This window comes from Chelonoidis abingdonii, chromosome 6 (genome assembly GCF_003597395.2).
Source record: "Chelonoidis abingdonii isolate Lonesome George chromosome 6, CheloAbing_2.0, whole genome shotgun sequence".
NCBI lineage: Eukaryota > Metazoa > Chordata > Testudines > Testudinidae > Chelonoidis > Chelonoidis abingdonii.
In genome coordinates, this window is record NC_133774.1 from 19,601,231 (window position 1) to 19,618,329 (window position 17,099).

A 17,099-nucleotide genomic window follows, 5' to 3' on the forward strand; every position below is an offset into this window, starting at 1 on the left:
TGGTAGGATTTCCCAATGTCAGCCACCTCAGCTATCTGTCGATGGTACATCCCATGCAGGGTCTTGTCTTGCCATGGCACTTCTTCTGCTTGGTCTTCCTCCCATGTCTGCTGCTGCTGCCTCAGGCATTCTCTCAGCAGCTCATCTTTGGGGGCCATCTTACTGATGTACTCCTGGATGTTTTCGGTTTCACCAAGCCCCGCCCGCCTTCTTCTGGCTGGTATAGCAGTCTCTGGGTGTTGGACTTGGGTGGAAACCTCCGTGCATTGTGAGGAGCTTTCCAGTCTTTCACATCAGCAGGCTCCATGTCCTCCTTTGGCCAGCTCACTATATCGGCAGGGTATCTGATGACCAGCAGGGCGTATCCGTTGATGGCGTGGATTCTTGTTCTTCCCACTGAGCTGGCTCTTCAGGACCTGTCTTATCCTTTGGTGATACTTGGATGTTGCTGTCTTCCTTGCCTCCTCATCATGGTTTCCATGTGACTGTGGGACGCCAAGGTGGTTGTAGCTGATCTGTATGTCTGCTATGTGGCCCGCTGGAGTTCCACCCCATCAGTCTTGGGACTACCTTCCTCTCTTCACTACCATCCGGCCACACTTCTCCAGTCCGAATGACATGCCCCATATCCTCACTGTAGATCCGTGTCAGGTGGATTAGGGAGTCGATGTCTCATTCCATTCTTAGCATACAGCTTGATGTCATCCATGTAGAGGAGGTGGCTGATGGTAGTTCCACTCCTGAACCTGTACCCGTATCCAGTCCTTGTGAATATCTGGCTGAGGGGATTTTAAGCCTATGCAGAACAGCAGCGGGGACAGTGCATCACCTTCGTATATGCCGCACTTGATGGCCACTTGTGCAAGCTTGATTTGCCTTCTAGTGTTGTCTTCCATAGTCCCATTGAGTTCTTGAGAAGGTCCTTAGTGTCCTGTTGACTTTGTATAGCGCCAGACAGTTCACAGATCCACGTGTGCGGCATTGAGTCGTAGGCTATTCCTGTAGTCCAATCCAGGCTGTGCTCAGATTGGTCTGTCTAGACCTTGAGTCTTGGGCGACTGCTCTATCTATGAGCAACTGGTGTTTTGAGCCTCTGGTGTTGTTCCCAATGCCCTTCTGAGCTGTGCTCATGTACTGGCCCCATATGGACCTGTAGCTTGGCGACTATGATGCCTGATAGGACTTTCCATGTTGTGGGGAGGCAGGTTATTGGCCGGTAGTTGGACGGCAGTTCTGTTCCCTTGCAGGGGTCTTTCATGATCAGCACTGGGTCCCTTCCTTGTGTTAGCCAGTTTGGGTGGGAGCCTGCTGCTAGCAGCTGGTTCATGCTGTGCTGCTAGGCGTTCATGCACTGCTGTTAGTTTTCTTAGCCAGTAGGTGTGGATCATGTGGTCCAGGTGCTGTCCACCTCTTCATGTTCTTGACCGCTGCTGGCTGTCTTCTACTGTGATGGTGACCTGGATTTCTGTTCTGGGAGATTGCTGTTCTCAGGTCCTGCAGCCACTTTTGCACTGGTGTTATGAGTCTTCTCCTTTCTCCATATGTTCTTCCAGTACTGTTCAGTTTCTGCTGCTGGTGGCTCTGCTGTTATGTGTTGTTGCACTCCAGTTGGGGGAGTACACCTTGGATGGTTCTTTGGAGAACAGGGCATTTACTTTTTTGGCCTCTGCTTCTCTAGTGTATCTCCTTAGCCTGGTAGCCAGTGCTGTGAGCCTTTGTTTAGCAGTCTCTAGGGCTTCAGATACCCACTTGCTGAAGTGAAAAAACAGATTGACAGAGTCAGAAGAGTATCCAGAAGCCACCTACTACAGGACAGGCCCAACAAAGAAAATAACAGAATGCCACTAGCCATCACCTTCAGCCCCCTTCCTACTCTACTTCCTAGCTCACCATGACCCTGGTGTCACTGCTTGAGCTGTCCACTGTTCGTTCCCCACAATCTTCAGTTAACAGAACCTATCTGTCTTACTGTCTTGTCATCTAACGGCTTTTGTGTAATTCAGAAATGAGTTGAATAAATTCAGTTCTGAATTTGGAAATAGGCAGATCTTTCCTGTGACAGTTTAGAAAAGGAGACTTCCTGGATTGCAACCACTTTGGAGACAAGATCATTCTAAGTGTCGTTACTATTTCTATGCAAAATTAAAATTAGTTGTTTCTTGGTGCTGCAGCTCTAGAAGTACTGAGCACAAATTAGAATTAACATTATTTTTCAATCAGATTTTTTTTTACAAAAGTCTGTTCCAGTTTCTTTAAATGGAGAACCCAGGATTTGAAATGCATGAAGAGAAAATACAAAGTTCCTCAAATATGAAAGAACAGACAAAGCAAGAGGTACTGGTAAGTTTCTCTTTTGGAATTATTTAGAACTTTATCAAATAAGATTCAGGGTTGGGGCTTATCATCTTGTTTCATGGTATAGCAAAATTATTTATGCAAATATACTATAAAGAGTTAAAATAAAATAAAATCTTCCTAATTTTCACTTTGCTAATTGTTAAATATAATACTCAAGAAATCACCATGGCCTCACTTTACTTATCAAAGATGTGATAGCAGAAGGCTTAGGGCTAGTTTACACACAAATTCAACTGATTTAACTAAATTCGTTTCTAGATTGAAGTTAAAGTGCAACACCAGCCACGGGTGTTTCGTTGCAGTGTAGACATACCCTAAGCTGTGTGGTAAGTACGGAAACTGCCTTCCCAGCAGCTCTAGGCTATAAATATATCAGGGTTAGCAACTTCACAGTGACCCAACTGACTTTACCCACTGGGAATTTTTAGTGAGACCATATGTGCTATATTAGTTACCATGATGTAGAATATATGGGTATTTTTAATAAAAGTATAGAATTGTATGGGATTGACAAGGAGATACATAAGGTAAAGTGAGGGCTCTGGGTTGGGGGGGCTCAGGGTTGGGGTAGGGGGTTGAGGCTCGGGGTTGGGGCACAGGCTTATCTCTGGCGGCTCCTGGTCAGCAGTGCAGGTAGGGACTAGTCTGCTTTAGGTGGGCAGCACCATCAACCAGACTTTTAATAGCATGGTTGGTGGTGCTGACCAGCACTGCCAGGGTCCCTTTTCGACCGGGTATTCTGGTCAAAAAATGGACACCTAGTCACCCTATCTCCATAGCCCAAAACACACCTCCCTTCTTCCAGGGAGTGATTCCAGACAACTCTCCTGCAACCCTTTTCTTCTCTAAGCACCTGTGCTTTATACAGGCCCCTCCAGTTCCTGTCCAGCAGCACAGCCTCCTTATCAATCCCCTGCTCCCTGGCACCTCTCCAGGTGACGCCTGGGCAGTTAATGGGCCTACCTGGCCAGCTTAACCTCTTCCAGTTTTGTGTAGGGTGAACAAAGTTTAAAAAGATGTTGGTTATCTTATATTGTTAAGGGCAGCAGAAGTTTAAGCAGCAGTAATTTGAAAGCTTAAACAGTACAGTCTGAAAAGTGACCATTAGGGATCTAACCAGGTTAAAGTACACCGAGGACTTTACACTTTCCAAATGGATTAAAAAAGTAACCATACAAAGCATATCTCATCTCATCATCCCTTTAAATGGTTAAAAAAAAACAACCCATGCTTAATGTATAAAGGATGCTCTGTCTTGTTGCAGTTTGTAGCTTAATCTGTAAAACTGGTAAAAATTTCAGTAGCTCTTTTGCTTTTCTTTATTATCTCACTTTCTTGTGAAAATTAGCAGCTTGTATTGATATTCCAAGGGAGATCTAGGCTCTATTCTGCACATTGATGGGCACTAAAGAAAACTCCTAGATAGATCGATAGATAGAAAGAGAGAGAGAGAGAGAGAGAGAGAGAGAATATATGTGTGAATAAATTCTGTGGTATCAGGCCCCTTGTGTGAAGTGCTTCTAAGATTTATTCATAATTTCATAAACATCAAGCCTGAAGGGGCCATCAGAGCATCTAGTCTGACCATAACAGAGGCCAAAAAAATTTCATCCAGTTACTCCTATACTGGGCCCACTAACTTGTCTGACAAAAGCATGTCTTCAGGAAAGGTATCCAGTCTTGATTACACAGGTGCCATTGCATTAACTGTTGTTCTGATTGCTGACGAATAACTTTGGTTTTTAAAATGTCTTGTAGGAAAGAAAGAGCCACTGGTCGCTAATGAACATCTTTCTAGTTTGTCTCTTGGCCTGCATCATCTCCACCATCATAGGAGTGCTGATTATTTCCTTGGTCTACATTCATAACATTGGGTTTATGACGGAGTTAAACATTCAAAAGCATGAAATAACCTCTCCAAAAACACCGATAAGAATGCCAGACAGAAAAAGAGTAGATGTCAAATTCCAGTTTCTGAATCATCTGGGTAAATCTAAGGTAGCAGTTCTTCTTACAAAACAGTATTATTGTACCCAATATAGAAGTTTAGGGCCAAATTTTCAGACTGGCCTGTTTTTTTGTTTTTTGTTTTGGTATTCTCCTTTTTTGCACACAGAATTGCAGACACAAAGATATATTGATTCATAAATAATCCAAAATGCAATTTACCTCTTTTGGACATATCATTATTTGCACCTACAAATTAGATGTCTAAATAACCAAAATTACAGAGTTTTAAAAGGAAGTCAGCTTTTGAAATCTAGCAGTGAAACTACACAATGTGAAACATTTTCAGAAAGCTTGAACACAAATAGAAGCCATTTAGCTGAAACTAGAAGTCTTGAGAACTGAGCTAAAATGTATTCTTTGGTCACAAATAAAAATGAATGTGATGGTCTCATTTTAGGCAGTAGTAGCCTCATTCACCTTGCTGGATTTATAGCACTGCAGTTCATGTACAAACCAGTTAGGTTACTTCAGAGTTTAGTCTCTGTATTTCAAAACTTATTGAATTTTTAAAAATTGACCAATTTTAGAAGAACTCCAGTTTTCACAGAGCCAGATGTTAAAGTGTATGTTCTGACTCTTTTTAAATCCTTAAAAAGTATATTTATATGGATTTTTCTGATGTGTGTTCATGTTTATAAGGGTTTTCCTGCAAAGGAGAAGATGATTGATTAGACAGTGGACAGTTAAACTGATATACAGTGCTGTCAAATATATAAATTAAAGGAACTAAAAAAATAGCAGAAAATTGTCTTTTTCTAATTTCTTCCAGTTCTGATATTGTTAGGCATTAGATGTAACTATAGGAGGTGCAAACATACAAAAAATGTGGTTTTCAAGATTACAGAGTACTGTAATACACTTCCCTAAGGTAAGGTGACTTTTTTAAATTGCTGGATTTATTCTAGATAGAGTACAAATAAATGGGAAGGAACAGTCCCTAGCACAAAAAGTTCACAATCCAAGACCCTGCATCAGGAAAACATTGTATTTAGGAAGGGTACTTACACATGTGCTTAATTGTAAGCATGTACTTAAGTGCTTTCCTGAATCAGTGTCTAAAAAGACAGAGAACGGGGAAGGGAGTACAACATAAAAGTAGAGTGGTCAAGGTGATGATAGGCCATATCAGCTGTATATGTGTTTAGTTTTTGATAGCAGATACACACTGATTGACTCTGGTGAAATCCTGGCCCTATTAAAGTCAGTGGGTGTTCTTCCACTGACTTCAGCAGGGCCAGGATTTCACGCCAGGTCTTCCATCTTTTTTGTTTGATGTACCTACAAAGCGATTCTTAGCCACTAATTTTTCTGAGAATTTTGTCCTTAAAACAATTCCTTATCAATCATTTAAAAAAAAAAAAAAAGATATAGCAATTTGATGTATAAAGGTATGTGTGGGATCATCAAAAGTGTAGTAAACACATAGAGAGAGAAGCCTCACCAAGAATTCCCTATGTTTTCCACCAATTTCATATTTACATATAAAGTAATATTCTGAAATATTCCCTCAATATATTCCCTTCATTTCCCCACTGCCCTTGCCTTTGTCCAATACTTATAAAGAATAACTTATGTCTATGATTTGTTAGGTATTTCAGTTTCCTGGAGGTGATATTCAATGGGCAAGATTTAGGTCTGATGTAAAGGATTATCCGAGTGATGAAGAAATGGAATTTGGAACAAGCATCAACAATCAGCGATCTAAGATGACTTTTGGAACGTTACGGATCAAGAGCAAAGGGCTCCGGGCCCCCCACTGGCACTTTAATGCCAATGAACATGGCTTTCTTCTAAAGGTACAATCTGATTATATTAATTTAATCTGTTGTAATTTTTGGAGTAAAGCATCATGCCAACCTATGGTCTTATATAGAAATGCTAAAGAATAATAATGATGGCATTATCACTGGTTAACGTGTGTCACATTTTCAAACCTAGGTGCCTGAAATTATGTTCTTAAATGGCGTGATTTGCAGACATACTATATACTCATAGCTCCAACCAAAGTGTAATAGTTGCAGTCAGTGGAAATTTTGTGTACTCTGCACTTTTAAAAATTCAGCTACTTATCTGGGTGCCCGCACATGAATTAGGTGCTTAATATTATCTTATCTCCTCTGACTATCCATTTCTCCATCTGTAAAATGGGAATAGTTGAAGTTACTTAAAGTACTAACTCACAGGGTATTGTGAGGAAGAATTAGAGATTGTATATAAGTTTGAAAACAAAGCTTTATGTATTTTGAAGAATTGACTCTTGGCGATACTTAGAATACTAACAATATTTTTATTAATAAGTATTTAATATTTATATTATAGTAGCACTCACAGGCCCCAGTCAGGATTGGGGAGCAATTGTATACATGGTCCTTATCCCCAATAGTTTGAATCGTCTTAATCTATAATCATAGAACCGTAGATTATTAGGGTTGGAAGGGTAATATTCACAGCTTTGTTTAAACACGGTAACGTTTTGTGTGTGTGAGAGAAAGAGAAACTGTATCAAGTGTTTATTGAAAAAATTAGGCCTTCCAACAATTTATTGCTGAATGCGCTATTCTTGCTTTCATATCTCAAAAGCTGTATAAGAATGGGACTGTCACATGTATGTTAGAATTATTAAAATGCAGGCAAATACAATTTATGAGCTCACTATGGAAAAACCAATGTTTGTTTGTTTCTTTCATGACTATGTTCTGTTGCTCTGCCTGTGTTTCAGGGTAGTGCCTGGATTGGTGTTGTTGATGCTGGTGGTAGCGTAGTAACCACATACAATGTTACCGCAGGCCAAGTGATTTTCTTCCCTAAAAACACATTGCATTGGGTAAAGAATGTGGGAGAAGATGACTGTTTGTTCCTGCTGTTTTTTACAACACATGAAGAACTTCAAACCTTGGATGTTGATGATGTGTTTTTCTCTACACCAGAAGATATAGCAGCAAGATCATTAAAGGTTTGCACAGTAGCATACACAACTCTGTCTTGCTGAAAGTAATTAAAAAAGGCTCAACCATGCCACTTATCAATTTGTGGAGGATCCCCTCTTTGCCTGGATCTCCTGTCTCCTGACTGGAAGGATCTGTATGTCCCCCGTGTAGCAGTGTCCTCTCATATCCTTAGAACTAGTCCTTGTCACTGTTGGGGCAAGGGTCTCTGGAGCCAGCATATAGGTCTGTAGAAGTCCGCTGTTGGGAGAGGGGGTTCACCCCTCTCTGGGGCGGCTGGGAGCAAGGCCGCCTCACTACCTGGGGTGACGACAACAGTTCTGGGCCCAGACCCTCAGGCAGGGACTGAGCAAGCAGTTCCGTTTATAGAGCCCAGGCCCTGGATCAGGGCAAGGCAACAACCACTGGTGCAGGGCTCAGACCCTTGGGCAGGGGCTGAGCAAACAGTTCAGTCTATAGAGCCCAGGCCCTGGATCAGGGTGGGGCAACAAACACTGGTGCAGGGCTCAGACCCTCAGGCAGGGGCTGAGCAAACAGTTCAGTCTATACAAGGTAAGAGGCCCAGGCTTCTGGGCCTGAGCATCAGGGCGAGGGGGAGACTGCCACCTGTGAGTGGGGTGGCAGGGCGGGACACAGGCCCGCCCACTCCTCTGCGTCCCAGCCTGGGGCCCTAACAGCGCAGGCAACCTGCTGCTATGTCAGTGAGGATCCTGGCCACAACACACTGACATTGGCTCTGGTTCTGCTGCAGCCAGACTAGGGTCGGCTGCCCCCAGGCTACTTCCAGACTCCCTCTCAGGGCTTACCTGGATCCTGGAGGTCATCCTCCGCGGGATCCAGGTGCATGGGTTCGTCCCAGTCGAGGCTGGAGGGTAGGTCCGGCAGCTCCTTGGGGTAGTGAGCACGGGGAAGCTCCAGCAGCTCCTCTGGATAACGAGCACAGGGAAGCTCCAGCAGCAATTCTGGGTAGCGAGCACGGGGAAGCTCCAGCAGCTCCTCTGAGTAGCGAGCACGGGGCAGCTCCGGCAGCTCCTCTGGGTAGCGAGCACGGGGCAGCTCCGGCAGCTCCTCTGGGTAGCGAGCACGGGGCAGCTCCGGCAGCTCCTCTGGATAACGAACACGGGGAAGCTCCGGCAGCTCGTCTGGGTAGCGAGCACGGGGCAGCTCCGGCAACTCCTTTGGGTAGCAAGCACGGGGAAGTTTGGGCCACTCTGGGCGGCTACCCTGGGTTGCAGGAGTCTCCCAGTCCCGAGCTCCCGGAGGGCCATCTGCTTGCTCCGGCCGCTGGGGCCTCACTGAGCTCAGAGGGCCCGCCTTTATACTTCCAGGTCAATGCTTGACCCCCTTTATACTTCCAGGTCTGCGCTTGACCCTTTGTGGGGTGGGCTCAGAGCTCTGTAGCTCTGCCCAGTCCAGCCTCCGGCTGGGCTCTTCGTCCTCCGGGGTGGCTGGGAGCCAGACCACCTCACTACAAGGTCATAGTATCTGGATCTGCAGGTTCTCATAGTGGAAACTGTGCATTTTATAGGGAGGGAGCAAACACTCCCTCCTTCATAGAACAATTTGTAGCATCTACTCAGGTGAGAGAGGACTTACACTTTGATTCCATTTCAAATCTCTTTAGGATTTGAACAAAGTATAAAATCAAGTTAAAATATGTATAGCACTAGGAATTATATGGGATAATGCATGGCAGCAAGTCTTACCAGATCAGACCTTCAGTATGTCTTAAAGGTGAAAAGCACATTACTTGATCAAGCAGCTCTACTTTCCCTGTTTGCTTCATGCATTTTCTAATATAACGTTATTTATTGTGTGTATTTTAGCCTCAAGGTGGAGTGAATTTTATTAGAACATTCAAGAAACAAACAGAAGATCAGGCCATTAACCTTCCACCAAACTTAGTAGAGCTTGTTCAGAATGCCAGCTATGTGCAGTCTCCAGACAAGCTAGTGTGGCGATACTTCTATAATCTCAAAGGTAAAAACTAAGAACTTGGTATATAAAAGGGGTATCTGTTTGTTTTGAAGGGAGTACTTCTTCACACAATGCACAGTCAACCTGTGGAACTCGTTGTCAGGGATGTTCTGAAGGCCAAAATTAGAACTAGGTTCAAATAGAATTATAGAATTACCGGTAGATAAGTTTATGGAGGATAGATCCATCAATTACTCTTAGCCAAGATGGTCAGGGATGCAACCCATTGCTATTGCTTCCCTAGTCTTCTGACTGTTGTATGCTGGGACTGGATGATGGAATGGATCACTTGATGATTGCCCTGTCCTGTTCATTCCCTTTGAATCCTCTGGCATTGGCCACTATTGGAAGAAAGGATACCGCGCAAGGTGAACCATTGATCTGACCCAGTATGGCCATGCTTATATTGATAAAATAGAGTAAAAATTAAATGTGATAGAATGGAGAAGTAGTAATATAATAGTCTAGAAACAATTTGTAAATTAATAAAAGGGACGATATTAACCAGAGGCCTCAGGCAGCCTCCTGTGGGCTGTAATATGTTGTCTAATTTCAGTTGTCACATTTAGTGTATGAGTGCTGGTGGTATTGGTGGCCTGTGACATACAGGAAGTCAGACTAGATGATCTGGTGGTCCCTTCTGGCCTTAAACTCTATAATTCTGACTCTGAGTGGTACAACTGGTTTGCCTATACATTAGAAATTGTAGTCAATGGAACTACAAATGTAAACACATGCACACGTTGGGGGGTTTTTTGTGGATTTTTTTTCCTGAACTGGGGCCTTGGCCTGTATTCATTAGTTTGTCTAAAAACTCAGATTCAAAAGTACAGGTCAGAAAATAAGCTAATTATTTAACCAAAAGCTAAAAGTATACATAGATTCAAATCGGCCTATACGACACAAATGCAGCTGCATCTATGTAATACACTAAGGGTCTATTATTTCAGCTGAGAATTGGCCAGGTTCTACTGATACCCCAGCCATGCTCCCTTTTCCCTGACCAAGCTCTCTGACTTCCACAGAGTGTATATGAGTGGCATGATACACCTTCCAGAGGCATAGCCATAGAAGTGGCCATGCTGGCTTTAGGCTATTGGAAGGTCCAGCTATACCAGGCAAACCATCCCATAGTCAGATATGCCAGCTGTTTTGCACTGGCTGCCTTGTGTTGCAGAAAGAGGGCCACAGTTTAGCATAAATTCACATATTGAAACTGAATATGTTCTTTGTGCTCTAGGGAGCAGATACCACATGATGTCACAAAAAAAATGCCATGTAAAGGCAAGTCATAGAATCATAGTTTTAAGGCCAGCAGGGACCACCAGATCATTTAGTCTGACCTCCTGTGTATTACAGGCCACGAACTGTACCCAGCAACTGAAACCAGACCAAAGTATTATAATCTTCAGGATACTAAGCTATGGTGTGCCATAGGCAGAGAGCAGGGGGGACTGAGATGCACCAGCCAGCCAAGCATATGAAAGAATGTTCACTGCCATCTCAGAGCACTGATCTATCCCATCCAGTGTCCAATCTCCAGCTGTAGCCATCTCAGATGCTTTACAGAAAAGACACACACACACACAAAAACTCCCACCCTCAGAACCCACCCAGAATACTCTGAGAGGAAGGAAATTCCTTCCTACGTCTGTTCCTACCTCTGTAGGTGAAGAACTGAAGCCCCAAAGCATGAGATTTTAGTAGCAACTCCCAGGGCTGCCATGTCCTGCCCCTCCCTCCCCACCAACGGCAAGCAACCTCATCACCCAGTCCCACTCATAAATTTCTCTAGCTGTCTCTTAAAACCAATTGTTTTCTCTCACAACTCCTATTGGGAGGCTGTTCCAGAACTTTACTCCTCCAATGGTTACAAACTATAACTGAAGTATAGAACTGATCACAAAGCTTCTCTGGGAAGCCTCTCTCAGAAACCAGTCCCATTTTCTGCCACACAATAAATGCAGCTGACTTTGCAATATTCTTCTTCAAGTATGTGCCTTCCCCTATGGGTGCTCCACTTCAGGTGCATATGCCCCTCTTGAGCCGTTGATCAGAGATTTTCCTTTAGCATTGTCCGTTTGGCCCATGCATGCATCCTCAAGCTGCACACCAAGTCTATATACGGATGTGGGGGTGAATTGTACTCAGTTCTTTCTCAACAGCCTCAGCAGGAGACAGAGTCTTAGCCTGTGCACCTTGAATGTGCATGGGCTATCTTGTGTGCAGTTTTCTATAGCTGTTTGTTCAGGGTTAGTTTGCATAGGTTAGTTCTTCTTTGAGTGCTTGCTCATGTCCATTCCAATGTAGGTGTGCGCTCACCCTGAGCATCGCCAGTGGAAAGTCCCCCCCGCCCCCACAGTGATATCCATTGTGACAGATCTGTTGCCTCCTGGAGTCTCACGCTCATAGAGCAGGTATAAAAGGTCCCACTGTTCTGCAGCTCCTCAGTTCCTTCTTACCCCCTGTGATGGCCACTGGAGCTGCCTCATCCCTTGCATTCACAAGCACTCCTCAGTGGATTTTCTAACCTCGTTATATATATTTATGTTTTATTCTTAGTAGTTAAGTTTCAGTTGTTAGGTAAATAGATTAGCGAACGCTACTCAGCTGGGTTAATCCCTGCCTGGTACTGGGGCATGCCTCAGTCTCTGAGGTTTAAGTGTTTGCTTCTTGTCACAAGCTTATGTCTGTGAGTGACTCCCATTCCAGCTGCCTTAAATGTCTGGGGGAACTCACATGTGGGAGTGCTGTAAGATCTACAAAGACTTACCAAAGACCACACCAAAAAGAGTAGAGACACTAGCTCAGATGTATCCTCATGGAGGCAGCACTTTGACCTCCCTTGGAGATGGGTAGTTCAACCACCATAAGGAGTGCCTGGGCTACTGTTTGGGAGACTCAGTGCCGTTCCTCTTCTTCCACACTGAAAAAAGATGCTCCTGCCTCTCAAGAGACTCAGAACTGTCCATCCTTCCTGGTGCTGAAAAAAAGTGTTTCAGTGAGGGAACCTTGGCACTGCTTTCTATCATTGGTGCCAAGAAAGAAGCAGAAAGAGACTGTTAGAGGTAGATCCCCAACACCAAAGTTGGCAGAGCAGAGGGATTCTAGTAGAGTGCGACCCACACTGGGCCACTCTGAGTTCCAACAACCCGTGTAGCACCATTGACTCTGGCCCTGAAACAGGTACCATTGAGTCTGGCATCCCTCTAGCTGCCCTCCTTCCACTCTGTTTCAGACTGTTTTCCATGGGACATTCAAGTAGAGAAGGAACTGAGGGCAGTTCACCTGCGTATCCTTGTTTAGCCTTGGAGTGTGACATGTGGAGGAATAGGGTTCATGTACAGATCGAACAGACACTGCTAACGGAAAATCTCATATCAATGGCTCAAGAGGTGCATTAGCACCTGAAGTGAAGCATAGTGACACACATCTTGAAAAACCCAGTTACTGCACAAGGTGAGCAACCTCTTCTTCTGTAACTTCAAGGAAAGTGCCAGCCTGTGATGTTCTCTGTAATATGGAGTGTGTGTATTTAACTAATTTTTTATTTTATAGTTTTCTCTTTTTCGTATATTGCCAATAAAACTGATTTTGATGAGCCCCTGAGGAGTTGGTTGGTGTACTCCAAGGAAAGCTGAACTCTGTCCTCAGGGGAGGTAGAGCAAGTTGAGCCAAAGGAAACTGTCTGGAGAATGGGTTGGTACTCCTTAGACTGCCAGTGCCAGAGAATGAATAAAGAACACCATTGTAGGCACAAAGAAGTCCAAATTACCTAAAGGAAATAAGGCAACAGTTACAACTCCTGGGACTTTTGGTATGCTCAAGGTAGAATACTACAGGAATTTTAACATCAGTATGTGAATAAGTGCCTGTCTGATTCAGGCACATGGAAAATGTTGTCAGTGTGAATGACCGGTTTAAGATGAAATGTTGTCAGTCGATGGAAGGTGTATAGAAAACACCACCTTATCTTCAAAATTTTTTTTATAAAGTGGATCCAGCCACTAGTACATAATGTTCACACACCGTGCACTCAATCCTGCAAGCTGCTGAGCATTTCCTGGAAGATGCTGAGCACCCTCCACTCCTAATGACAAAGCACCTTGCAGGATTCAGGACAGCTGAAATTATTGCTATTAGAACAAATACTTTTCATGATAAAAAGTTTGAGCTCACAGCTAATGGGTGAGTGGCTGGAAAGAAACTTTCAGTGTTGCCCTAATATCAGTGAATACACTGCTAGTTACTAGTCTTAATCTAAACTTAAGAAGAAATTCTGATTTCAGATTTCTTATTATTTGTACAACTGCTGCTTACATGTGTCAGAGTGGGGTACCGTGCAAGTATAAACTGCTGGTGAGTCTGTGTTATGCATCCTGCACTGGTGGCTGCTTCACAAAGGATAGGAATCTATTCACTAACTAAAGGTAGATGCTCATGCTTTTAGCACTGGATGTCCCAAATTCAGTCTCCAGTGAGGACCCATGATCCTGGTCGATAAACAAGCAACATGAGCTAAAAGCAGATCTTCTGGCAATGAATTACCAATAACATATGGGAATATTTTCTAGTAATTCTCATTTAACTGTCATTCATTCAGATTCAACAGAATTCAAACTTCCAGGAGGAATAATTCAGTGGGCTCGCTTTCGCAGAAATGGAGCTGGTCTAAATGACAATGAGAAAATCTTCAGTGACTCACTGCAAATGGTACGTATGTTCAGTAGAGCATTCTCATTGCTGAAATTTAAGGTAGCATTTGCAAAGTATGAGAGTTCGTCATCACTGTCACACACAGCCATATGGGCTCTTGTCTGACTGTTGTGCTTATTTTGACTTCCAGCATGAAAATGCTCTTACCTTAGCAACTATCAGGATATACAGCAATGGACTACGGCAACCTCATTTTCATTTCAATGCCAACGAGATGGGCTATGTCATTAGTGGCTGTGCAAAGGTAATTTGTTACATAAACTAAATGAGGGTTTTGTCTGAGTTAGGACTGCAGGATTGGAATGTTTTCAGAAAAATGTCTGATTTTTGCTAGTACTGTAAAACTCCAAAATCCACACCCTTCCCCTTAGGGTTAAATTTTCTCTGAGCTATGCTGATGGAGCTCTAGCAAGTAAAAAAGAAGTGGCACTACCACAACGGAGAGAAAAATGTAGCGATTATTGTTCTGCATTCAGGGAAAAGCAGCAAGCTGCTTCAAGTAGGAATTCTTATGGTTTTAGAAAGAGGGTAGACAAAATAAGAGGGAATCCTGTTGATTCAACGCTGCTGAGAAACAAGCCCTAAGCAGAGAAAGTTAGTTGCAACACGATTTAGAAAACAATGTTTCACTATGTCGCTATCACCACATGTAAGTACAATACAGAAAGGAAAAGGAGTGGTCTTGATTCTATGCCAAGAGGAAGGCCCAGATAATCGTTACTGCTCTGTTTAGTATTAATTAACATGACTTACCAGGATGCTTGAGGCTCTGTTTTGACATAATACAAATAAACAAAGATACAATGAGATCATAATCGAAAAACACTGTCTTTAAAGTGAAGCTGATAAACACAACAAAGGGATCCAATGTAAAAGAAGGGAAGTAAAGGTGAAGGTACCAAATACTTAGTCCAGCAGTGGTCACAACCCTTTGAAAAACAAAAAGGTTTAAAGGTTCTTTTTAAGGGTCTTGCGTTTCATGTGAGCTGACCCATAATGTTAATAATCCTTCTGCCAAGGTAAAGAAGTTGAAACTTCTTTCCTATATGGGGAGTTGAATAATAATAGCCACAATCTTCCCCTGTGGATACCTGTGCCTGTCTGGTGCTCCTCTGACATCATTGGGTCTGCACTAGCAGATCTCAGCGCAGAATTGGAGCCATATTCTTAATTAATCTTATGATGAGTGGGCTTGGCATGTACTGTTGGATAGTTGAACATTTTCCAGCAAGGAATGATTGCTGCATTTCTTGTTTAGGTGGGAATTATTGTTTCATCTAAAATTACCACCGACTTTGACATTGGCACTGGAGATGTTGTATTTTTCCCCATTGGAACACAACATTATATCAAAAGCACATGTGATGAGGATTTGCTTATGATTCTAGCATTCAGCACGGGCAACCAGGTGAGAATTCATAATGGCAGTTACTCTATAAGCAAGCATGGGGGAGGGAATGGGGGAGGGGAAGGAGGGAGGGAGAGAAGCATAAATTGGACTTATTCCCTGATCAGTTGCCTTATGCTTTGCTACACAACCAGTAACGCTCAGCTACACTGACGGTGAGCTTCACTTCTGGTGTGAAGGGCCTTCATGAGGCACCACTAAAACACCACATTGGAGAGGGACTATATACTGTGTGTGCGTGTACATCAGAGAGAGCTTGTTTGCTGGTCATGCCGTGGGTGGATTAGCCTGCAAAGGCCACTATAGCCCCTGTGGAGCACAGAAGGGGGATCTGCACAAGCATTGACCAGGGCAACATGCTTGATGATGAGCATGGGTGGTGCCATGGACTTGTGATTACACATATCCTATGATCCTGATCTCCAGCAAAGGAGTGTGGAAGCAACTGCTATTCTAGCTTAGTTCCTTATCTCATAGGACATTTACCCTTTTAAGTATTGCCAACTCATTAACCAGTCATTGTGTGTGTGTTTATGCACACACACACACACAAATTTTACACACTCAATCTCTCTGATTCAATAATCTACTTGCATTAGAAACTATTGGTTTTCAAAGAACACAAATATTCTTAAACACATAGCTCAGAACTTTCTCTGTTCTCAGTCCAAAAAAAAAAAAGTGTGTCCAGAAATAGTTAAGATGTTAATAGCTTTGATGAAAAGTGCCATGTAAGTGCTATGCTTTTTATGGTTTATGATATTTTTATTGTGTGTGCTATAGCTCTCATAAACGATGTGGCTTTTTACTCAATGTATTTTAATATTCTGTGCTGTTAATAGTCTTATACAATGATCATCTAATAATAAATTATTTCCATTTGAAATATGGTATTTCCAACAGCTGCAAACCCTTGATATGGATGACTACTTCCATGCCACAGCAGATCATATTCTAGCCCAGCTTTTCTTCAAGAAACAGGAGGAATTTAAGAAGATCCCAAGGTTTAGTGAGGATCAGGCAATTAACCTGCCATAGCTGCTAATATTAATTGCCAAAAATAATTAAGTTTCACTGCCTTATTTTTAAAAGTACTTTTTACATTTCTTGCTGTTTATTCAGGGGAGCTGGTCAGAAAACAAAGTAATCTCATTTTAACTTTTACGTAATTATTTTAGTTGGTATTTGAGTAATAGTGTTTTGTAAATAAAGGTGGCTCCTGCCACTCAAATTAATTTTTGTCTGTATTCGTTCTGTTCCATTTATTAATTCATACACTCCAGCTCAGTTTACTTTTCAGTCAAAGTACTGAAATTTACATTGCTACACACATTCACTGTATTTAAACTCCTCCCCACCCCCATACAGTGTGGACGCAGTTCTTTGTCTCTTGACTGGAACTACTTATAGTAGCAAGCACTATACCCAACAGTTTTTTCAGGAGTGATCTCTCAATAGCCCTTTAATACATTCAGGCCATACCTGCTTTCCCTCCACTAGCTGTAGTTCAACAGATAGGGCACTGGATAGGGACTCGGGAGACGTGGCTTTTAATCCTTGTGCTGCCAGCAAACCTGCTGTGTGACCTTCATCAAATCACTACATTTTTTTGTGCTTCTATTTCCCCTTTTGTTTTGTGTATCTCTTGTCTATTTAGACGTGGCTTTTGGGGGGCAGTGGCTGTT

General features: G+C 42.9%; 1 protein-coding gene across 1 annotated transcript; it reads left to right on the forward strand.

Moving 5' to 3' along the window:
- Positions 1-2,075: 2,075 nt before the first annotated feature.
- On the forward strand, positions 2,076-16,647 carry DYNAP (dynactin associated protein). Its single transcript, XM_032767860.2, has 9 exons — positions 2,076-2,340; positions 4,117-4,356; positions 5,958-6,164; positions 7,088-7,321; positions 9,140-9,293; positions 13,894-14,003; positions 14,137-14,250; positions 15,265-15,414; positions 16,318-16,647. The coding sequence occupies exons 1-9, from the start codon at positions 2,257-2,259 to the stop codon at positions 16,450-16,452; spliced, it is 1,428 nt and encodes a 475-aa protein (XP_032623751.1). The 5' UTR covers positions 2,076-2,256; the 3' UTR covers positions 16,453-16,647.
- Positions 16,648-17,099: the final 452 nt, after the last annotated feature.

Coding starts and splice junctions, on each gene's coding strand:
- DYNAP (XM_032767860.2), top strand. CDS start 2,257: ATGGAGAACCCAGGATTTGAAATGCATGAAGAGAAAATACAAAGTTCC. Junction 4,357..5,957: donor ATCATCTGGGTAAATCTAAG/GTAGCAGTTCTT, acceptor ATGATTTGTTAG/GTATTTCAGTTTCCTGGAGG. Junction 14,251..15,264: donor TCATTAGTGGCTGTGCAAAG/GTAATTTGTTAC, acceptor TTTCTTGTTTAG/GTGGGAATTATTGTTTCATC.